The following is a 25,382-nucleotide window of genomic DNA, read 5'->3' as shown; positions in this document are numbered from 1 at the left end:
TTTATCATACGTTTAGTTTAGTTTAGACTTGAAATTACTATATATTTTTGAACCTTGACTTCATTACTGAGCTCGTAACTTAAATTACTCGTACGTTAAATTATTTTTTCCCATTGAATTGATTTGACATTTTTATTAAATTTTTAATAATATAAATATTTTTAGTTATGAGTCTATGTGTGTATTATGATTATATATTTTATGATTTTTGCAATCGTGACGCATTAGGTTCACTTGTCAGATTATGATGGTTTTAATTTTAATAAATTAATAATTTTTTTATTATGTGCATTACGTTAAAAACATATTGTAAGCATATTATCAAACATAAAAAACAAGTTTACGTCTTTAACAAGGAAAATGTTTTTAACACGTTTTTTATAAAATAGGGAATATATATCTTAAATATAAAACAGTATTATAAAAAAAATGATGACGTTGCTGTAAATCTCAATTAGATGTTTAAGGTGACTATTCGTGTTAATTGTGTATGTATTAATTAAGGCAAAAATAGCATATTATACTAGTATATATAATGTTGAGAGGAAAAAGCATTTAATCAGTCGAGTTTTTATATTCGAACTACGACCGTGTCAGTAGTGATACTTTTCGATATGGACCAACAAATTGCCCTTTCGATAGACAAGAAATTTAAAACGATTCGCTTAAAGAACCTCACATTGTCAGAGTTTCAGGATGATTTTTTACACAAGGAATATATTAAGACGGTTTGTTTATTTACTTAATAGTTGTGTTATATGTATTTGGAATATGGGTCAAGGTTTTATATAGTTCGCATGTTTAGTATCATCACAAAAGTAGCGATCGAATAAAAAATGGAAATCGCTAGTTTATTTCGAAGATCCCTTGGGGAAATTTTTCATAAAAAGCTGCCTTTTATAATGTTAGCGTATTATAATATTTTACACGAAAAATATTCTACAGTGGTTTTGAGCCTTCAACGAAAAGGAATAATCGGATCATTTAAACTTATTTTTCAAGGTATTTACATATTATTGAATAATTGCTATCTACAAAATTTACCGTGCATGAAAAATGATTTATTAGGATTTATTGAATTGAATTGAAAACATTTTTTTTTTATATTGCAGCTTTATATATTTATATAAATACTGACAAACCTTTGATTATTTACTATATAAGGTTTATTTAAAAATTACACTCATAATATTATTTTACTGTTCTAGATATTTATATGTTTTTTATATAGTTAAAAAACAATACTATTCATTGACATTATTAACTATTTTATCAAAAATATAAATTGCATTGCATATTAGCTTTCGGTCTATTAAAATAATGTATATCAATAGTGTATGTCTTGAATGTATAAGACTACTATTTAAATTGTTATTAAGCCTAGAGCGATAGCTCAATAATGTCTTTAAAAATATAAAAAAATCGCTTTGTATTTTTGACTTATGTGATTGTTTTTCTACAGATGCGTTATATATAAAAATATAATCGTATAATTTAAAATTCTCTTAGATGGGCATGCTATTAAAAAATACTTACAAAGCTTTTATAATAAACATTTTTATCGTTTTTTTTATTTTCTGAGTGGATCTTTACTCATATCTATATCAGGCTTTCAATTATTTTTTCATAATTATTTCACAATATTTGACTATTTTTTTTATAATTAAAAAAAATATGTTCAATTTTATTTATAATACAAATTTAATTAACATATTAAATATGATATGTGATAATCAATTAAACGTTATACTAAATTTCCGTCGTTCGTTCTTAAACTGTGTCGACAGAAAACTTGAACTATTTCTGAGCAAACAGACTGCCAACCTCCTCGCATGGAACTCTCGGCAAATATTTAACCTAAGAACGCTGAAGATTGTCTAACCGATCTGCAAACCGAGTTCATTGTTGTGGAATGACTTATGCAAATTTTACGATGAAAAAAATGTAAAATTTGAAATTATTTTACACGATATATGGCATTTTTCAGCAGCGTGAATGCATAATAAATTTTCCGACCTCATACTTACTCTTCAAGTGCAAATATTATCACACGCTTTTAACAAAGCAAGATTTATGTCTTCGCTTTTGTAATTAATCTTTATCAAAATATATAAACATCATAAATATTATCTTCTAAAAAATTGCTTCATAAATATTTAAAGATTTTTTTTTGCAATACGTTCAATTATTTAAAATTGATCTAAGCTGAATTATTATTAAAACTCAATTTAATGTAAAAAAGTTTTTATACTGTAAAAAAATAATATATACTAATGTAAATTAATTTACAAAGGGAGAAAATAATTAGATTTTGATTTGAAACATAATTTTTTTTATTCATTAGTATTTTATATACATGTTAGAGAGTAATTTTGCCATTCTGTTTTTTTATTATAAGACAAAAAATGCTACAGTTAAAATATAAAATAAAATTTTAATAATCATGTTTATTTTTAAGAAATAAAGAGCAATATTTTTTTGACATTGGATGTATGAGACGTTGCACTATATTATTAAAACCAAGTGTAGGTGTTTCACCCACTAAATTATTTTTGAGCTTGTGCTAAAAATATATTTAACGTTTCTAAATATCTGTTGAAATAAACCGTAACACTATTTTTTATTATAATATGTGACAGTCGTACGTTTATCTGAGATTATTGCCCCCTATTTTATAAATAGATACGATCCAAGTTCACAGACACTAATTTTTTTTTATACATACATATGATACCTAACATATCTATTTTCTCAGCCCAAATTTTAAAGCACTTATTTAATGAACCAAGTACTAATTATCGATTTAAATAAATGGGCATTTCAATATAAATTATTTTAGCACATAGTTTCATGAAAACTTTTATGAAAGCAAAACGGATTTTAATTGATTAATTAACTTTGCAAAAATATGTCTATTAAAAATAAATTATTCATATTTTTATCTTTGCTATTTAGATAAAAGTTGTAAGTACAATATAGAGTATACCTTAGATTTTTACTTATAATGTTTAATTTGTAACAATTCGTTTATATAATAAAAGATTTTTTTTTTAATCTTATCATAATACAATACGTAACTTATACGTATTTGGTTTCGTATTACAAATTAAGACATAACAATATTGTGTACTTGTTTTATATATTTATATATTAATATGTGTTTTTATGTGTTCTTATTATCTAGCGGTAACGCGTTAATTTTTATATGAAAGACACAGTTCTCATTTTATAATTATTAATAAATGTGCAGCAATTCTTAAATCAAGTATATTTTGCATAATCACTATAAATACATTATGCTTTCGTATCCTTGTTTGCGTCTCGTAGCCTGACGCGAAGAGGGAAGCAGCTGCTTCATCGGTCTTTTAAGTCTATTTTCATGTTTCTCCGTAGCACTCCTTGGTGCAAGTTTAGAAGAAATATCGTGTTTCTTAAGTCGTTGATAACTGCTGGAAATTCCTGATGAAATATTCTGTTAGAAGTAAATTTTGAATCAAAGTAAATAAATAAAAAATCAATACAGATGAATTAAGTTTGCTTGCCCACGCTTGATTTTGGGTCAAAATTAGATTTGTTATTTTTCTTATAAAAATTTTCGTGATCGTTAGGGTTAGAACAGATGTAAATTTGACAACATATTTTTTTTATGTATTGAACGTCGTTGTTAGTGGTTTACTTGGGGTTGATAATCTCTGAAGTATTCAAGCTTTATCAGCAAAACAAAAATTCACTTGCCGGCGAGTCGTAAATAATTTTGTCTTATTGCACACGACAAGTGCTTTCTTATGATCAGTGCGTATTTTACAGCGCTTTTGTTTTTACGTATTGCAGTAGCACGTAATTTGTCGTTAACACATAGATGTTCAGTTTCTTCAATGATTTCATTGGCACATATTGCAGTATAGCACGTAATCGGTCGTCAGTACGTCGCTGTTCAACTCAACTTTCAGCCTTAAAGTTAAATGCTAAAAATATCATAGTAGTATCAAATATAAATGTTATATGCAAATTTTACGTCGCTACTGTTTACCATTAGGAAGGATTTCTCGTGACCGACAGACTTTTTAAAAATTTTATTTTTTTAAACAGATTTTTGTATGAATATACTTAATAATTATTTTAATTGAGCTTTTTTTGTAGACTGAAAGACGTGAGCTTATTAATTTTGAAATTATTATGTATTATAAAATTACCAATCACTTTATAGCCAATTTTTGTCTATTGCAGTGACTCGCGACCTTTGGATTATCAGTCTAATTACGTGACTTAAGGGATTTTAAAAATACTATAAATATGAATTAAAAAGATTTTTCTATTTTAAAATATGAATAACTTAGCTTGTTTCATCGATTACTCATAAAAAAAAAATTATGCTCTTTTCTTAAGATATAAATATACAAAATACGTAAGACTTTGATACGCATTTCTTTAAGTGACGTCATCAAGCACGTCGATTTGTAGCTTCTAAATATATCATGAAAAAATTCAATACAAATCACTCAAAAAGCATTATTTATTATTTCAGTAAAAGGGCATATAAAATTAAAATCATAGATAAATAATATCCACATATTTGTATTTGCTCAAATTAATTTACTACTATAGAACATATTTTATTTGTATAAACTATTAAATTCACACACATTTATTAATATATATAAATTATTCAATAATATATGTATATGTAAATCTAATAAAAAAAAGCACATGTTACTATATTTAATTTTATTAAAAAAAAATATTTAGTACATTTTTCAATTTTAAGTAATAATTATAATATAATAGTAAAAAAATAGATAAATGCAATTTTTATTATTAATTTTAAAAAAATATGAAATTGTTTACTTAATTACAATAAATTCAATTAATATAATTATAAGGCATATAATTTTTTTATATATTTAAAATATTTAATATTATAAAACAGTGTCAAAGAATGTCTTGTTTTCTTTCGAGAGCATTTCAAAAATTCGCTTTTTATATATATATATATAAAATTTTATATCAGACGTCTAGATTCATCCAGCTTATTTTACTCGCATTATTCTCCAACAACGTGATCGAACAAAATAATTTGCTCGTAGTTCTTCGAGAACACGTTCGTTCTCGTCGTGTTCTTTCCCGGTCGACTTTTCGCATCGACGCACACATAATTAGAGTCTTTCAAACTTTGATATTTCAGACAACCTCCGCAAAGACTCAACACGATCTGCACAAACATGGTTAATAATTATATTCTCTCGAAACGCAAACAAAGAAGCCTGCTTTATTATTTAGAATTAAAATATCGAGACCGCACTGCGTGCTTAATTGGACGAATGTTCAATTGATTACCTTATCTTTGATCCACTCGACCCCTTTTCCCTTTTGACGTGTTATTGACATACCGCGTTTTTTATGTTTCTCGTCCTTTTGCCCACAATGAAACATTATCGCAAAAATGTTATTCAACAACCAGAATGGAGCAAATATAGGGTCTTTTTAGACGCTCTTTACCCATCGCTGTATGTTAATGTTTTTTTTATTAAATTGTTTTACCTTAAAGTTTCGTGTGGAGTTTGTCCGTGACACGCCTGTTCCCCAGTTGTAATAGCCGAGGTCTGTAATTTTCGGTTTCAGCGTTATTTTCTCTTCGAAGAATGGCTCCCAGTGTTCCAATAGCAATCGTTCGGCGTAGTCTATATAGGCCACTACGTCATAGCCGCTTTTTGTCCTTCGACGAATGTATATAATAGTCTGATAAAAATAAAAATAAACTATAAATCTATATATTAGGTAATTCAAAAATGAATTTCGGAACAATCACTGAAATGAATATTTTTATTAGAAAGACACAAAATATATATTTTTTTAAAGAAACCTTTTTACACCTCTTGATCATTTTTTTTAATTTTCAGAATATTTAATAACTTATGAACATATCGACGATAATTTAAAAAATATTTTAAAAATAATTTTAGAGAAAATCCTAAACCTGTTGATTTCTTCAGAAATCAAGGCATGGCAAACTTTATATTATAGAAAGCCTTTTTAAAAGCAATGTTAATCTACTTTATTGCCACTAAAGATATCTTAAGATATTTCTACTTGATTGCCAATAAAGAGATATATCAATCAAATATCCTTTGATATGATTCGAATCATACTTATGAAGTATGCTTTCAAATACTTTGACTGGTGCTGATTTAATCGACACGGTTTTATTCTAGGCACTAATTATTAAATAAATAAATATTCAACCGCACACTGGTCGACAAATATGAAGTTTGCTAATTTACATATATAGCTATTGATATTTATATACAACTAAATGATATAGTTGTCGCATCCCATCAAAATTTCAATTATATTCCCATCGCCTTCGCTCTATTTAAATAGCAAACAATACGCGAATATTTATACAACATAAAAATAACTGAAAACATCAATAGCGAGTTTGAACTTACGAGGATTGCATATGTTGTCCTATTTTACTGCCCACTATCTAAATTTACATAGACCGCATGTCGAAAATGCATTACATATAAAACCAAAAATGTATACTAAACGTCAGCATTCGATATCGACTCACTTTAACGTTTAACGCTGCGGTCACCGGTTGTAAAGTTAAAATTAACTACGCGTTCAACCTGCGCAAACGCATTATTTTTAATCGCATGGAACGTGCTCGTCAAACACAAACAAATTACGCAGATAACGAACACGAGCAAAAAAATCTGGTAAATAAAATCAAGTGTTAAATTTTACTATTCTTTCTGAACGTTAGTTATTTAAAATTCTATATCGTGTAATATTTATTAATGAAATTTCAATTGTACTTCAATTTTATTTTACGCTAAGCATATTTTTATGCAGTGCATTGTGTTAAGTTTGCGGTCGTAGGTTTTTATTATAGGTACAAAGTTATAATGTTATGAATTATGATTAAATTCGCAAAAGTTTTTTTATATTCACATAAAACTTTTGCAATCAGTATAGATACGTGTTGCTATCGTGGCCATATTTGCGTCGCGTGGTTTTCAAGTTATCTCAGATGATCGGCTTTAACTCTTAGATTTATGATTTCATAGCTGAACCATTGAAAATGGCTTCACTCTCGTATTTTTAGGATATTCAGTGTAGCTTTGCTTGGTGTGAGTTAGGTCAAACTCTCGTTTGTCCCAAGTAGTGATTCTGAAGTCTCAACAGCAAGAATTCTAGGGAATCGAGACTTTTGATTGCTTATCGGTAAAATAATATTGATAAAATATATAAGTACATAGCAAAAGTGTGACTTAGCTTATTAATTTAAAAAAATATATAATCAAAAGGCATATTTATGTATTTAATATTTATAATAACTACAAAAAACGCAATATCCAGTAGCATGCAAAAAAACGCATATTAAATATGAATTACCATATAGAATATTCTAAAATTATACGTATGCAACTTTCCAATATATAATCCTTAAAAATGGGCAAAAAACTATCTGTCAACCTTATAAGAGGTTATTTTGATGTTGTAGTAATATGGTAATTAAAAATAAAAATAAAATATATCATCTTCCTTACATTCAATATAACGAATTTTCAGTATACCGAAATTTATTCATTGGTTTCGTGAGCTTCGCTATATTGAGAATTCACTGAACAATTTTTATTTTTTTATTATCTAGCTAACTTTTAAACCTATTCATAAATGATATACAATATTTAGATTTATCATTAAATAAGTTTTAAATCTAACGTTAAATAATATAAAATGTTTTCTTCTGGAATTATTTAGTCAGGTTGTAAACCTACTTTCAAATGAATTGAAAATGTTTAGTAGTTTTTTATAGTTGAACCATTTTTTCTAGCATTGAAAATCATAAATAATAATGTCCAATTTGAACCATTAAATTTAAAAAAATATTTTTTAAATCTGAACGAAGCAAAAATTATATTTAAACCCTAAAAGTTGAGGGTCCGTTATACGCACACTCGCTAGTTAGACAGTTAGTTTATATAATTAGATTAACATTAAATACCACTTACCATTACGTTTTATAATAAAGTACCTTAAAAAATATAAGTTGCCTCTAATAGGCATCTACAGAACTCAAAGCGTTTACAAATAAATTTATCTGTTTTGTAATACTTTTTTATAAAACTTTTCTCGATTAAAAAATGGAAATTAAAATAACGTAAACGATATCAAAAATTAGCAAATAGCAATGCTAATTTTGTAACAATAAATCCATACTATACTGTTGAAATTATTATTAGTTCAACTAGCATTTTTTCCGAGCTTGTACAGCACTCTTTATTTATTGTAAATATTTCGTTACAACGTGATAGGCGTTATCCCAATATGTTACAGCAGGTAACTATTTTAATAATTATAAACCAATTACACAGCATACAAATAATAGATTTTTCTATGCAATATCTAGCGTGATTTTTATATTAATTATTTATCCACAAGATCTTGGACAACTCAATCTGTGATGATGGATCAGGATTATAATTATATTATATTAACTATTTTTATCTCCCTGACATGACATACAAATTTAAAAAACACTAGTGTTTTTTTGTAAGTTTTCAATAAAAAGTTCGACAATAATAATACTTTTATATTTAGTATGCATTTAATTGCTTGTTAATCAGACTTACCACCTTAACTTAATAAGCTCTACTTTATAGTATATATTTTTTCTTTACTTCTTTCTTAACCCTAATCCACGTTTTATCTATCGGTTTCATTATTCTTGCCACATGGCAAATAAAAATACAACATCAACGAATAAAATCATTTTACGGGTTTCCAGAACTGTCATGACCCCGTCTCATTGTATTTTCCACAACGTCTTATGACATGGACTGAAAACACACAGCTTCACTCCATAAATTACTTTCTATGCATAACTATGTTAGATATTTGTTTCAACTTGAATTTTTCATTAATTGTCTGTGCAGCTTTTATAATATGAACATATGTGTTAAGTTAGCCATATTAAAAAAAATCTAAATAAGTATAAGTAAAAATCTATATATTTTCTACGCTTCTGTTCCTCAAAAATTTTGCATATGTTATTTTATGGGTAATTCTTGGTATATCATGTATAAAAGTGTTTTTCAGACATTACATAAATTTTCAAGAATCGACAGCTATTTTATTTATTGGATGGTCAAAATTGACTATGTGTTTCTGTATTTGGCATAACTCTGAATATCATATAATATATTAACTATAATTAATTATTCTAAATTATACGCATAGATTTCTGTAAAAAAATATTTTTCAACTACATCCCTTTAACAAAGACAGTTTTATTTGGCAGAAGCATAACTTGAGCTATCTTTTGTGAAGCAAATCATATTTTTGTTTCAACTAATATAATAATAAGAAATACTTATTTGCTATCACTGATTTTCCAATGTAATAATTAACCGGACACATCTTTTTTTTCAATTATTATAAAAATGCAAGAACAATAATTTTAAGTAAATTTCCCAATAACACATATTATACATTAATAAAAATAAACTGTTAAATAAAAAGTACATAAACTATGGAAACGTCGCTTTGCATTGTATTTACCAAATGAATTTACATGATTGCGCCATCACTGCAACATTCCATATTTATATCGAATTATACGACATATATTGAGATTAGCAATACAAAATAATGATACTATTGACAACGTTTATATATACAAATATATTATTTTATCATCATACATATTTTTAATTAATTTTCCGTGTTTAAACAGCTTTTCTCATAATGACTTTGGACGCTGACGGCAATTTTATTATTTTATCGCAATGAACGTTGTTCATATTTAACTACAAAATAATTAATAAGCAGAGCATTTTCGGACAGTACAATATTTAATATCGCAAATTTAATTGCACAACCTAGAACGTGTTTCACTTTACGTTATATCCGTATTATTACGTCTGATTGATTTATTATACCTTTTAATAGTGAGCTTGTATTTATAATATCATCAGCATTTAAACGCTTTGCTATACGATCAGTACGATTAATTCCATTTTTATTCCCCTATTTGGTGAGAGCTAAATTTTGCGATCGCCAATCAGGCTTAATTCGAGTCGAGGGTTAAAAATTACCAGTGGTTTTCTTAATTTATTTGGTTCAATTAAAAAAAGGTTGCCTGCTCGAAATGGAGGTAATAAAAAACAAGGTGTCTCATAAAAAAGTATGAATATTTTATTGGATCATCTAAGATAAAAAAATAATATATAAGCAACCGATTTTTATATGTATGCTTAGATGTGACGCTAAACACTAAATCCTTATTTTTATTTTATTAGCGGTTTTAAAAGAGGTTTTGTATTAAAAAAAGTAGGTCATTCTTGTAATATTTTACAACATCGAAGCTCTTAACAAATCGACGACGATATACCATAATATATATAAGACGTTAAAAACACATATGTACCTATCAGTGATGGTGCGTGAGTTGTGACTTGGGATAAGCTTTGGGTAAATTATAGTAGCGCCTAGCGTTAACTTTTCCTGACAGTCAAAATAAATACCATATAAATAGAAAACGCTCACATCCAATATAAACATAAAAAAATACTATATTAAATTAGGGCGAGTACACCTGTAATGAACACGCACAATACAATTTTAATCAAAATACTTTCGCTATAACAAATCATATTATTTATATATAACACATATGTACAAATCGTAAAAGCTTTCTAATCAAGAATTTCAATTGCGATTTTCGCTTAACTATTCCATTCGACAAATTGTAACCGCTGCAGTTAACTGTTGCATCTAAATAGCTAAACGTGTATGTTTACACGACTGTCTGACTGGCGAATCTTGTCATTTGTATATTCGATTGCCCAGTTTAAATATCAGAGAACGACATCAAACAGATTACAAGCTTTGATTGGTTCATTCATTGGTAATGAATGGTCACGAAGGCTTACCAACCAGAAAACAAATCGGTAATTAAGCTATTCATTAAATTCAGGTAATAAAAACTTCGAACTCGACATTATTTATATAAATAAAAAACTGTATCGTATAATAATTTACGAATAAAATCAATAAAATGCTCTTAAAATCAAAATGCCGCATATTATGCCGCATCCTTGCTATGAATAAAATTTATTTTAAAATTAAATAATCACGAAAAAGTCTAATTAATTTAAATTAAACAATTGTGATCATTAAAACACAAAGTCTAGTTCTTTTGTTTGTTTGCAATAGCTATGGACCAGATGATTTACTTTCAAATTGTAATTAGCAAAAAGCCTGTAATGCTATAAATTATATACTTCCTTCTTATTTTTTTATAATTATTTTATTAGTAAAAGACTCTTTTCGTCAATTGTGATAAATTGCTTTAACTCGTAAACCCTTTGAACGGTATCGCCGTACATGTACGGCGGTCGATCTTACACTGTTTTGGGGTACTCCAGATAGTTAAATATATAACTAAAAAAATGGCATTAGATTTACGTATTTTTTTAATTTGATTAAAGGTAAATGATTTATATATGCAATAATACCAATAAACTAAAGAGTAAGAAATATATAAACAAAATAAAATATATATTTATATATATAGACTTTTATAAAAAAATATTGAGGCCCTCTGAATTGATATTAAAAAATTAAAAAAAGTCGAATAATTCATAAAAATATTGATCAAATAAATTAACGTAATTTAATAGTAGAAAAGTGTTAAAATAAATTATTAAAACATACTTATACAAAAAGTAATAAAATTAATCAAAGCAATAAAACGTTAAGGAACACTGTTTCTACAATTTATCTTAAATGCATTTTAAAATAATATTTAATAAATAGCAATATCAATAATTATGGAAAAATACGTAAAATTAACTCTCTACCAGGTGTATGATATCAAATTAACAAATGTGTATTAATTAACTGACTACTCAAAGGGTTAAGAGTTAAAAAAATCTATTGGCTCGAAAATTCTGTAACAAGTATAGATTAAAATATATATTTGTATTCATATATTATATTTATATATTACTTTTTTTTCATTTGATTTAATGTAAAATAGTTTAATAAAAATAATAGCAGTAAATTAAAGAGTTCGAAATTATGAGCAAAAAATATATTTTATTATTTTATAAAAAAAATATTGAGACCCTCTGAATTGTTATTAAAAAAATCATAAAAATTTATAAAAAATATGTAAAATATATTAACGAGATTTAATAATGGAAAGCCACTAGTAATCACCTGTACAGTAGACCCCCAATAACACGGTAAACTGAGGACGTGCTATGTAAGTGCGTGTAGTTGGGGGACTAGAAAATACTTTTTTGCAATACAAATCAGGTGCATGTGGTGAGATATTCTCCCTTTGGCTCGCACATACATTAAGTAACGGGAACCCAAATAGCACATCCTCAATTTACCGTGTTATTGGGGGTTTTATTGTATTTATTTGAACATATTTCTGCAGCCACTTATAAAGTATAAGGGACTTTATATGTTCTAATAAGGACTATTAATCTTTAATAGATCACGGACATGGATTTGTCTTCCTTTTACAATATAGGTATGAATATGCCTATTTTATATCATTCTGTTTCAATACAGCAGAGAATCGTGTTAATATTTTTAATTTTCATTCAAGAAAAAAATAATAACTTTTTTTTAACGAAAAGACATACGCTGCTTAAAATTGTTATTGCATCTTTTGCATCTAGCCGTTAAATTCTTATGCTTTTGAGCCCTTTCTCGTATTGTGCAACACAATACAATCTTTATCGCTTACTGCAAAAACGACAAACGGTATAAATACGCAGCATGTATACGTTAATATTGAAAAGCAAATCTTCGCCCACGCAATTTATGCGCCGCCAGGGCAAATCGCAATAAAAACGGCCCCTTCGGATCGTTCCTTTGAATATACTTTTCGCGAGCTGAATTTAAATCTCCATTTTCGCACGGACCTTCTCTTACGGAACAAATCAGAGCCCAGTTGGACACAGACAAAATTATTAAAATAATAATTTTATTCCGGAAAAATATACTACAATAAGATTTTTTTGTGTATTTTTATATATGTATATATAATACATGGAGATAATGGAGTAAAAAAATCTCACGTGATTAAACTTTGATAATATTTTCCAATTAACCATAACTTCACATTGCTCCGCTACACTGCTGAAACATTCTATGCATTTCCCAGCCACACGAAACATGCTGTATAAATCGCCACCCGACCGACAAACTACAAATGCATACTTCTACCGCATCATTCAATCAGGAACTTTAATTATAAACTAGCATCCTATCCGGTGAAAAATCAACTCAAAGCATACCAAACTGACAATAAACCATGTATAAAAAAAGTTACTACAACCTTACATATATATTAGTTATAATAGTTATAAAAGTACACACACATGTTGAAAAACACTCGTGAACGTACTGACTGAAGCAATCTAAAATATATATTAAATTACTCTTGACTTATATTATACATAGTAATTTATAAATATATATATTGATTTTGTATTAAATTTGTAATTTACAATAAACCTGCATTTTAAATTTCAAATGATCGCAATTAGAATATTTTTAACCATTTTTTTGGATAAATTTGTTAAATTCGAATACCAGTTCTATCAGTTCAGAAATATAATCAAATGTTAAACAACACCATTATGCTTACATCAAGTTATTAAAGCATTGGGTTAAAAATAAAATAAAAGAGTTTTACAGATCATTAGTAAAAGTAGTAATACAAATTTTCCTATATATGCTTATTTGTAAATATTTTTTGCTTCTCTGAAATCATCAAGAGAAGATTGAAATTCATGTTTGACTCCTCATTCCAAAGAGTTGAAGTAATTGGGGAATTTTTGTATCTATGCACTCTATACATTTGTTCCATGAATATTTATGAAAAGCTTTCATCAGAGCGTATTTTTGTTAATACAATTATAGTTAATCCATGAAAATTTTAACGAATGCTGGAAAAACTTTACACAAAAGAGTATGCGACTTTGACTTTACATAATTAAAATGCATCAACGCTCAAACTATGTTGCCGGCAGCAAAAAAATCGTAATTTACATTTTTAATTATTGTTATAAATTATTTATTATGAATAAATTTTGTTACATAATTATCAAAATGTAATGACATATACTTATATTTATGAACGTTAGGTTACTTACAATATATTGAGTCAGTCTGCAAAATGTTATTTTTAACATTTTTTTTTTATAAAAAATATTGATGTAATATTTTGACTTAATATTTCCTGAGTAATGATTATTAAGACAGGTTGATAAAGTTGTTTTTAATGTCATTGTATATTATATTTCTTTGTATATATCAACATATGACTATGTCTATGAAACAAACTCATGGAAAAAAAGTTTTCATTAAGGCAAAAAATTGCCCAAAATCCTAACTATCGAAATATCAGGTTCATCTATAGTCATATTACAATGTTTTATAAGAAATAATAATTAATATACAACATACTTATAATACAATACATATTAAGGCCACTCTCGAAAATAGTGTTAATATTATAGAATGGAAGTTTTAAGTGAAATTTACAAAGTTACGCTAATTAAATAAGTAAAACACGCCTTAAAACTTTACAGTTGAGAATACTATACACTACCAAAGATGTAAAAACATCTTTAATTAATGCATTAGATTATGAATAATAAATCTGAAAGACTTAAGCATACGCATGTTAAGAAAATAGAGGCAATTTTATTTGACAATAATAGTACTAACGTTTGAAAGTTTTTATATTTATTTAAAATGGGCAAAAATATAATAAAATAATATTTATTTTGTATTGCAAAATACCACATGACCAAAATACAATTTAACTGTCACACTTAAGAGATATTGAGGCCACATTGCTTCAGTTATATTTAACTTGCTGTCTTACTTAACTTATATCACACATACGTCATTAAACTACCATAATTTCATATTTTTAGTACAGTTTTCATCTGTGAGACTATAAGAGTTTATAAAAATAAATCTGTAATGTTCGATTAAAATTTTAATTATATAATTCTGATCTCTTACACACTATATAAATCGAAAAATACTAAGGTTTGATTGATACTAGAACTCAAATCTTTTAGGTGTGATTAATTGAATAATTTAATTTAAAATATTTTATAGTGATGGATTATTTATTAAATCTTGATATATTTTTTTCATTTTCAATTAAATTAAAATAATACATTTACTGAACGACGCAAATAAACCCTTATTTCATTCACTAATAATGTTTGCACCCATCAAAACATTTTCTTGTCACTAAATCTGTCTCTCTATGTAGTGCTTTCTCAGATAATATTTCTCTAACTGTCAAAATAACCGTCCGCTCTCCCGCTATTTTGAAACATTCAGATTGCATATTAACCCTTTATATCGTCAACTCAACTCTTAACACAAATAATTGTATTTATATTGTCATTCGGACTAGAATAATTTTATCAAAAGCGTTTCATGTATATCATAGTTATTTTTTTAATATAACATCACTTTTTGCTTTAATGTATTTAAGTATATGTAAACAATTTTTCTATCAACGTTTCAATTGATAAAAAGTTTATATATTACTACAATGAAATATACATAATCATATTTTTGTCAATGTCTTTTAATAAAAAAATTAGTTAAAGTTGAGTCATATTTTTATCTAGTTAATTAAGAGAGGGCATAAATAATTAATGTAAAATTATTTATTAGTAATTCCTTTAAATGAGCTAATACAATAAAACGTTTTACACCGCAGTGCATAACTTGGACAGGATTTCAGATGCATTTAGTTAACATTATACATGTTCCTGCGATTGTTTACTTGCGTTCTCAGAACATACTTGTATTATGTGTAATACCTGCAACGCCCCAGTGCGATTTTCGTATTCCCTCGAGGCTAATTCCCGCACCAAAGGTTGTTTAGGTTTCATTCCCAGGCTTGCTAGAACACTGCCTGGTGGTTTGCGCAGTTTTAGTACGACGTCACGTCTTCGATTAAATTCATCTTCGGTTAAAGTCAAGCCAGAATTCCTAAAAACATATATTAGATGAAGATAACATATATTCAACATGAGACAGAATGATTACCGTATGCATAACATGCAAACTTTCACGATTTGAGTACACCTTTAAAAAAGTACTGAATGCTTCTGTATCGTAAAACGAGAGCAACACGGAAGGATTATTGCCCATTTTAAAGCACCCAAGCCACATCCCAACTCGTAACTTAACCACCGATAATGGTTATATGAGAAACGCGTTAAATTCTAACCGGCCAATAAAACGTGAAAGTGCCCCATACGGTGACATAACACAATGTTGTACGTTATATCGTTTTACGTTTAATTAATACCGTAGCAAAGTATTCATAATAGAGTGCTGAATATTAAATACATATATCTATATATAATATTTAATCAACTACAGTATATAGCTATGGTAATTTGACGTTAAGGTTTAGGTATAAAATAAGGGAAAGGAAGATGAGCTAAAAATTATGTCAAATCATTTATTTAACTAAAGAGGTTCAATGTTGTTTTTTAGTACCATACATAGTATAAGTGTCATTATTAATTTATAAGAGAGGTTTTGTTGGATGTTTATGTATTTACCTGTATTCCATTTGTACAACGTCATGTGCTATTTTGCGATTTTTCAAATACATTTTATCTTCTTGTGTTACTAAAGAGTCCAAATATTGCTCGTAGTTGTAGAATTTTAATAAATTTTTATAATATATAGGTTCTAGTTCTTCAAGAGGTTTTAATTCCATTTTTATTAAACACTTTTTTAAAAGAAAAAACAACTGAAAGTTTAAATAATATGCGTTTAAAATAACAAGAATGTTTAAATTACACTATGTAATGTATTTGAAAAGTTTAGATACAGACTCCAGAAAATATGCATTTTGAAGCATTTAATTTTAGAATGGGCTTTTAAAATTATTAGGATTTTTATTATTTTTTTAACAAAAGCTCTAAATGAATTTCGTGAATCTAGAACTTAATTGGTTCCAATGTTAAAGAAGTCTTGCGCCCTAGATTCTTCTAGATTCTAGAGCATTTTTTAAAGTTGTTTTAAAAAGTTCAGTGCTTAATAATATTTTATCTTTGTAATAAAAAGTACTAGTATTGAACAAAATATATTGAAAAAATTCCCTTTTAACGTTGTATTTCCGCCTTGTGCGTTCGCGAACGCCGCTTTACGGCGGGCGTACAGGCAGCGAAAACTGACGTTTGCCTCGAGTCGGTCCTGATCAATTTAACAAGCCACTCGGAGCACGCTGATTTTTTTTATTATTTACGTAATTCCATATGAGAAATAAATTACTTACTTTAATGTTACAGTTTAATTCATTAAAAATATAAATATAATACGTATATTTTTAGAAAAATAATACGCTTAAAATAAGTATTGTAATTGTAAAAGAAAAAAAATAACAATCATAAATCCTTACCGCTCTCAATGCCGAAATTCACGGTGTGTTCAACCGATGCTTTTTAGGAAACGAAACCGCATGGTTAGTTCGGTATATCCAAAATAGTTTTTAAATCCGTTATTGCAATACTTAACAATAAACAAACGTGCTATGGTAATCGACTCTGACGAGCATTTCGCTTATTTTATAGTGCCGCAGAAATCCAATTTATATCCTTTGCTCTTCCAGCATAGCAATTGAGACTATTTTTTTTATATTGATGACCTGCCAGTGTTACAGAATCGCTGTTTATACAAAAGTACGTAAAATCGCTGTAAGCTACCTTTCAATATTATCAAGTGTCACATTGTTTTATTTTCAAAAATTCCCTTATATATGCGGTAGTTTTTTAACCAGAGATACATTTGCTTAAGTGTCATAAGATGAATATTAAGTATGCACGTGGCTAAATTTTGCGATAAGAATAAAATTTACATTACGTTAGTTCGCTGCGTCCTCGAATATGGCTCCATTGCCTGTAATCCCAACGGAGTAATGTAATCCGTTTTATTGGAGAGGCGTTAAAGGAAAGTACATGTCGTATTCGTATTTGTCGTATATTTAATGAAGCACATTTAAAATTTGCTTAACCTCAGACCCAGTGTTCATTTCAATATACAATAATTTATTGCTTGTTTTGAAGCCATTTTTGTGTTCTCCGTATTATTTAATGTATTAAATAAAATAATTAAACAAATATATTTTTTCTACGAAAAATAAAATTTAGGTATATAGCGGTATCGGTAATTTTTCGATGCTCGGTGATTTTTAGCTGGGGATTGTAAAAATTGCGACCCTTATAATTGCACGACGCAGCCATAACGTTAGCGCTCGAATACGCTTCTCTTACACGATCCATCCAGCTTCTCAAGAAGCTTGTAAATCTGATTTTTTTATGTATTTTGATTGTTATTTTACTAGATAAATTAACATACATATATTCATACATATTCGTACGAACAAAAATATTTTGCAACTTGACATATGGTATGAGAGTAACATTTTTGTTTTTTCATTAACACTTTATTTCTATGCATACGAAAGTTTTCTTTATTAAAAGTAACGTAATATATGTATCCATTACTTTTTACCCGTTGGTAATTTATCTTCTTGAATCTAAGTCTATATTTAAATTTTTACACTTTAAAATACGAAGAAGTAATTGTTCACGCATATTTTTCAACATTTTTTTTGTATTTAAATTAATTAGCATAATTAATAGTTCAAAACACATAAACATAGATATAAAATCTATGAATAAAAATTAATAAATCCATTGATGCATAAAGTTTTACAGATCATTTAACTTCCCTTTTTTTAAATTAAAATATTTTAAGAGCACAAATCTGCTACGTTTTGTTTTAATTCTGAATTCTGAATTTTAATAAAAATACACAAATAAATTCAAAAGCTTTTTTAAAAAAAAAAATGAATTTTGTTTTTTGATATTTCATGAATCACGAATTTGTCTGTAATATAATAAAATATTTTTACGACTCAAAATAGAATGTCATTTCAGAGATGACAAATCATCTAGATTATATAAATAAAAAAATATTAAAACAATACGAACTGTTTTATAAAAAAATATGTTTAAATGAATAAATGGCATAAAATCGTTGCCACAATCAGAAACAAATCTCAAAGAAAAGGGCATTTTCAGTACATACGATAGTTATTTTTCACATTACATACATCATAGTACAAGTAGAAAATTTATTTTGCCATTGTTTTAATTTGTTAAAAATGTGTTATATATTATTTAGAGGTTCTTTTAATGCTTTTTTCTGTTATATAAAAATGATCATAAATAATTTTCACCATATACATATGCGGGCTTAGCCGAGTACCATAACGCGAAAAATAAACAACGAATAAACAATCGCATTAAGAAACGATACGCACACACTCACACCCTATTTTTCCCCATTTTTCGTCGCCGGGAAAATCCCATTTTTTTTCCTGTTGACTGCGTTGGCTCGATTCACTTGAAACTGAATTACTTGCGCAATGGCTTAGTTCCATTGCGTTCTAGGGTATAATTTTGGCAAGTACGAAAGTTTTCTTTTGAAAATAATTATATACCTGTACGTGTATATTATTCTTGAATCACATAATCAAATAGTAAGACATTTTATTAGCTTTTTGAGATAAATCAGAAAAACATTTTTTTTATCTTATTATAGGATAATACATTTTATATTTATACCTGGATCTTTGCATACACAAATAGATTGAAGTAAATAAAGCAACTTAATCCATATTGTTTTCACTTACATAGTTACAAGTTATATTAATATGAATAAATAACCTACCTTATATTAATAAGAAATTTTAGCATAGCATTATTAATTAAATATATAATAAGAGTAATTGTTTTCTAAGCTAAAATAATCTAATTATTTGCCATTTATCAATTTTGATATTAAATTTATTAATTGTGCACCTACTAAATAATTGAATTAAATTTTCACTCAAATTGTAAATTGCTTTATAAATTCAAAATCGTTAGCGAGAAGAAAAAAATAACGTAGAACAATAATTTCAAGTATAAATAATAATAATAACATTTTTGATAAATATATTATTGACGGAAGTGGCATATTTTCTCGCTGCAAAGTCGAATAAAATTAGGGAATTTAACACTGCGTGGCATTAACGAATAAAAATAAATCATTTGTGTTCCTATGCTGTACATCAAGTGTACATGCCATCTTATTATGTAAATATATATGTAACAACAAATTTTTATTTTAGATACTCCTTCTTAATACACTTCATAATCTCACTAAAAAATATTTTACTGGCCTTTGTGACGAGCGCATTCTTGCGTTGATAAGCCTATACTCTGTACAGATGTTACAGTCAGTAAGCAGTAATAAGAAAATAGTTTCATTGATCCGCTTTTGCCAAATTAGCGCGTCATATAGTTCTTAACTATCATTTTACCGATACTTGCTAATAACAGACATGTTTCTAAAAAGGCGTTTATTTGATAAAAACCAATTCCTTTGACTGATCAATGTATTGTTTTAAGATTTATTATTATTTCTGTACATAACTTTAAATTAAAAGATGAAAATTTAGTATGCATGTTGACAAAGTTTGTGATGAGACCTCAAAGATGCTCGGTTTCGTTATGCGGAGCGCGTGTCACTTTGGCAATTAACGTTATGTACGATACGTTAGTTCATAGTGTCTTCGAATATGATTAAAATATTACATCTAGTGATGTAATATTTTTTGTATCAGAGAAAAATTTTTGTGTATGTTTCTTATAAGAGGTACAGATCTTATCCGTATTTTTATTTTAGCATTAAGATAGAATTCATTGTATTCTATACGTAATGTAGCAAAGGATGTCAGTCAAACATGATTTATCATGTATTTATTGTAGTTTGTATGAAACTGGAAATGCTATATGTTAACCATTAAAAAGAATAAATATTTTGTGTATAAATAAATTTTATAAATAATTATATTGGTGTGCATATGAGATTGTTCTTAAATTGATTTTTAAAAATATGATATTCACATTTTTTTATTTATCGATCTAATTTTTCTTATATAGCTTTGATCATTAAATATTTCACTCATCTGTAAAATTACACAGTGAAAGGATAAAAGGTGCTTTAATAAAGTATTTTAACTATCTGATAACTTTCTTTATTTAGACATTTAAATTATTTTAATACTTTAATTTTAAATATAATTGTCTAAAATATAAATAGTAGTGATTTCATATACACACGTATTTTGACTTACAGGGGTGTAACACAAAAATTGTAATTAAATATTAAAAATCAGTCAACACCTAACGGGTTATTCTATTTCGGTACTCAATTGTGTATTCTCTACCTATTCCATGTGTACCTGGCATAAAAATAAAATAACGTTACACACCTAAGAGAATTTAAGAGTAACTGTTGCAACCCCTTTTGCGCAGTATCTCCGCATTTACACATGAACTACCATTCCAAATTTGGCGTGGCAGCCTTAGAGACGGTTCACTCGAGAAGTTATCCCTAACCAGACAATAATAATATTGATTTGTTTCGTCCAAAAATGTTTATTTTTAAATCGAGCAATCTTTATCAAACAGATCACGTAGTCGAAAATCAGAACGATAATATTAGTTTAGGTGCGTTTCCTGAAGCTGCTTATAAAAATACTCACATACGATCGTATCACGTCGAAAATTTCGTATTAATAATATTTATTATTGTTATGCTATATCATGTAACACGCCGGGGGAAACATTAATAATAGGTATTCGCATCATATCTGACATTTTTCTGATGAGTTTCTTTTCATATAGGCCACTAAATGCAATTGTTTTATTAACACTATCATTCATATTAGATAAATAATGTGATAAATTAACTTGATACACATTTTCGATTATATACACATCCTCTATTTGTTCCGTAACATTTACATATATGAAACGTCCCATCTTTCACAGTATTCTCTCTAGAGCTATTAAATAGTACGGGGGAGAGAGCGTCTCCCTGATGTACCCTAAAGGGTTATTAAAGTTCTCCTTTGAATCACGCTTTACTTACTGATTCAGATATGATATAACATGCTTGTAAAATAACAACTCTTCTGTGTATCAATAGTTGATCATGCGTATGATTTTTTAATAATAAACTGAAAATCATTGTATTGTATCTTTAATATAAAAATCCCATTTATCATATATAATCATTGATATAATAGTGCATCACAAATCCATCTCCTAAAATATTTACATGAATACTGGTTTGATATTATTGTAGCCATATTGTAACTAACGTTCAGATATGCAAATGTTCTCAATAACAATGTTATTCGTCCATTTGCCATAATAATGTAAATGTTTAATACAATTTGCAACAGATGCTCTGATTACAAAAACGAGATTTTCTCTCTTTTTAGGGTCTTCGTGAATTAATTACTGTTGAATTGAGATATAAATTTCAGTGTTAATTTCGGCGAGAAAATTGCTATTGCTGCCTATAATGGTGGAAATTAACCATCGCGTGAGCTTCTTTATTGTGTTTAATTAAAAAAAATATTTTCTATATATTGCTAAATAAATTATTTTAAATATTAAATCATTTTTTTATTTATATATACATAGATTCAAGCGTTTTTATTAAATAGATTTAATATTATTTTAACGAAATAATACTTTTTTTAATAAGCAAAAATATTGCTGTATCTAACAAAATAGTCTTTAAAATAAAATAAATCGTAAAAATGCCTTCAACTAAAATTAAAAAAAATACATATATTATGAGATGAAAGTATATTTAACTGTAAACATCTCAATATCTATTTGTATTATAAACTTTTTATTTTTGTTATAAATTAAAAAAATGCAGGTGAATATGTTGATAGATTTTGATAGATCATATGTTCTTTTATAAAGTCTTTGATAAAAAAAATCCAGATTTTATGTACAATAAATAATATATTATTTATAAATTATTATTATAAAATGCAATTCTATAAAATAAACATTTCTTAATATAGCTCCTTACCCTCTAAATATTTTGCTCAAATGTATGAGGCAATCAAAAATCAAGATAACCCATAAAAATGTATATATAAATTATTTTATAGAATATTTGTTTATTAAAAAATTAATGCACTTTTGATTTTTAATTTATGAGCAATTATTTTCAATTGCATTAAAAGGCAATAAAATATTTATATTTTGTAGAAAAATTAAATTACACCAAAACTCATGTATACAATTTACTTTTATATTAACCTCTAGAGCATAATTTTGATTGCCATACTTTTAACATAAACGTTAATTAGATATAAAATATAAGATTATATCTGAAGTAAATGTTATAGCAGTGTTTATTAATTAATAAATAATTATTTCGTTAAATCGGTTCTATTATAATTACCTCATAAACCTCGCAACAATCTCGCTTATCTGTAATTATAGTTCGCTATATTGTGCATCCATAACCAACCAGATAACGAGATTAATACATTATTTCTGTTTCAGAGTCCATTGTGTACCGATGTGGCATGTCTCGGGAGTGTGATGGGAGTTCCAGGAAGAGGAGAGGAAGCAAGAGAGCCTATCGAAGTCCTGAAACAGGCCAAAGAGTTCCTCGATCAATATTTCGCTTCGATTAAGAGGTAATAATAAAATTGTTCATTCAAAAATCTTAAATAACATATTATCTAACATCTGAGAGAGTTTTCACTACACGCTAATGAATTTCTCGCAAGAATCCATTGTTTGTTTCTTACAACTACGGAACAATGAGTGTACATAGTCGTTAATAAGGATCCAGTATTTCATGCTTGGAACGAAAGCAACAGATGATTACGCGATATACTCGTTTCTGGTATTTATTCAGACTATATCTCAGCAGATATGGTCTAAATAAATACCGAGAATCACTTTGTGAGACATGTAAATGTATTTATTATTAAGGGAATAATAATATATGTTTTAGATCAAATAAAAATGCTATATAAATTATGATAAAAATTGCAATGTATTATTTGCATTCAAAAAACACTACAAAAAAATTAGCACCTCAGCTGCTCGGATGATTCAACTCGGTAATTGCCGAGTTATTTGAGCGATCTTTGGCGGCCGATTGGCGAAAGATTATTTCACCTTCTAGGGGGTTTCTCAAGAATTTACCATCTGCGTTATTTATTCATGACATAAATACAAATATTGAGGAATTTCAGTTTTGAGTTTCAGAACGCTTTCGAAAATCACGATCGCGTCCTCTTCTGATTCCCATCTGATTTATTTTATTATTTATTTTAATAATTTATTTAGCTTAATAGCTAATCTTTACATCTAACAAATTTAGTAAACATATATAAAAATATATAAAAAATACATAACAGAAAGAAAAAATTAAAATATACAATAATAAAGTCTTAATATTATAATTTATTTCTATATGTACGAAGGTGTTTTTTTATTCCATTTATGAAACCCGTTATATTTTTGCTGTTTCGGATTTCTCTTGGAAGACTATTATATAAATCAAAACCTCCGTACATAATTCCCCTAGCCGTACTCGTTTTCTTATACTTAATTATCTTTAAATTTTCTCTATTTCTAGTATTATATTTATGTACATCTTTATTTCTTATTAAATACTTATTAAAATATTTTGGTAACATATTATTTTCTAACTTATATATAAATACTAAAACATTCATACTCAATATTTCTTGAACATTCAACCATTCTAATCTATCAATCATACTTTTACAATTAGTTAATCTATTTTTATTTAAAATTACTCTCATTGCCCTATTTTGTAATTTTTGCAACATTTGTTTATCTAATTTATTTAACATATTTAACAGTGTTGCACAATAATTAAAATGGGGCAATATTATACTATTGTAAATTATTTTTTTTGTATTTATACTTAATATATTTCTTAATCTAGATAATAAACCTATTTTTCTACTAATTTTTTTTAATATGTAATTACAATGTTCTTTAAAATTTAATTTTGTATCAACAATTACTCCTAAATATTTTATATTATCCACTATTTCTATACTAGAGTTATTTATTACTATTTTGGTACTATTATCTAACACATTTTTATAATTAATAAACATACATTTAGTTTTATTCTCATTTAATTTAAGTACATTATTCTTTAACCATATTTCTAATATACTTAATTCATTATTTAAATTATTTACAATTTCTTTAATGTTATCACCTATGCAATACATTAATGTGTCATCCGCAAATAGATGAATTTTACATTTTTTCACGTTATTAACTATATCATTAATATACAAAACAAATAACAATGGTCCCAATTTAGACCCTTGTGGTACTCCATAAAACACTAATTTCTCTTCAGAATATACA

General features: G+C 26.9%; 2 protein-coding genes across 4 annotated transcripts in view; one reads left to right on the top strand and one right to left on the bottom strand.

Annotated features, from left to right (window-relative positions):
- The window catches only part of Nos (Nitric oxide synthase), a 101,444-nt gene that overhangs the window by 31,124 nt on the left and 44,938 nt on the right, over positions 1-25,382 (top strand). For all 3 annotated transcript variants that reach the window (XM_088182273.1, XM_088182272.1, XM_088182271.1), the window contains one exon: positions 23,517-23,653. In XM_088182273.1, coding sequence (XP_088038399.1) covers positions 23,517-23,653 — 137 coding nt within the window. The remainder of the gene's footprint in view (positions 1-23,516; positions 23,654-25,382) is intronic.
- Positions 5,042-16,651, bottom strand: LOC148236710 (cilia- and flagella-associated protein 299-like). The gene is made up of 4 exons (XM_088182786.1): positions 16,641-16,651; positions 15,888-16,059; positions 5,539-5,736; positions 5,042-5,209 (listed from the first exon to the last, which is right to left on the bottom strand). Exons 1-4 carry the CDS (start codon positions 16,649-16,651, stop codon positions 5,042-5,044), a joined length of 549 nt encoding a protein of 182 aa, XP_088038912.1.

This window comes from Plectrocnemia conspersa, unplaced genomic scaffold (genome assembly GCF_051122295.1).
Source record: "Plectrocnemia conspersa isolate PC_06_02 unplaced genomic scaffold, ASM5112229v1 ptg000003l, whole genome shotgun sequence".
NCBI classification, from domain to species: Eukaryota; Metazoa; Arthropoda; class Insecta; order Trichoptera; family Polycentropodidae; genus Plectrocnemia; species Plectrocnemia conspersa.
The sequence above is the reverse complement of the archived record's forward strand: the minus strand, read 5'-3'. Positions and strand labels throughout refer to the sequence as shown.

What these genes read in the sequence shown, in the direction of transcription:
- LOC148236710 (XM_088182786.1), bottom strand. An exon ending in ATCGCACTGGGGCGTTGCAG is followed by an intron (nt 5,737 to 15,887) that starts GTATTACACATA and finishes TATTTTTATCAG; the next exon opens with ACTATTATATACATTCGTCG. An exon ending in ACTCCACACGAAACTTTAAG is followed by an intron (nt 5,210 to 5,538) that starts GTAAAACAATTT and finishes ATGTTTGTGCAG; the next exon opens with ATCGTGTTGAGTCTTTGCGG.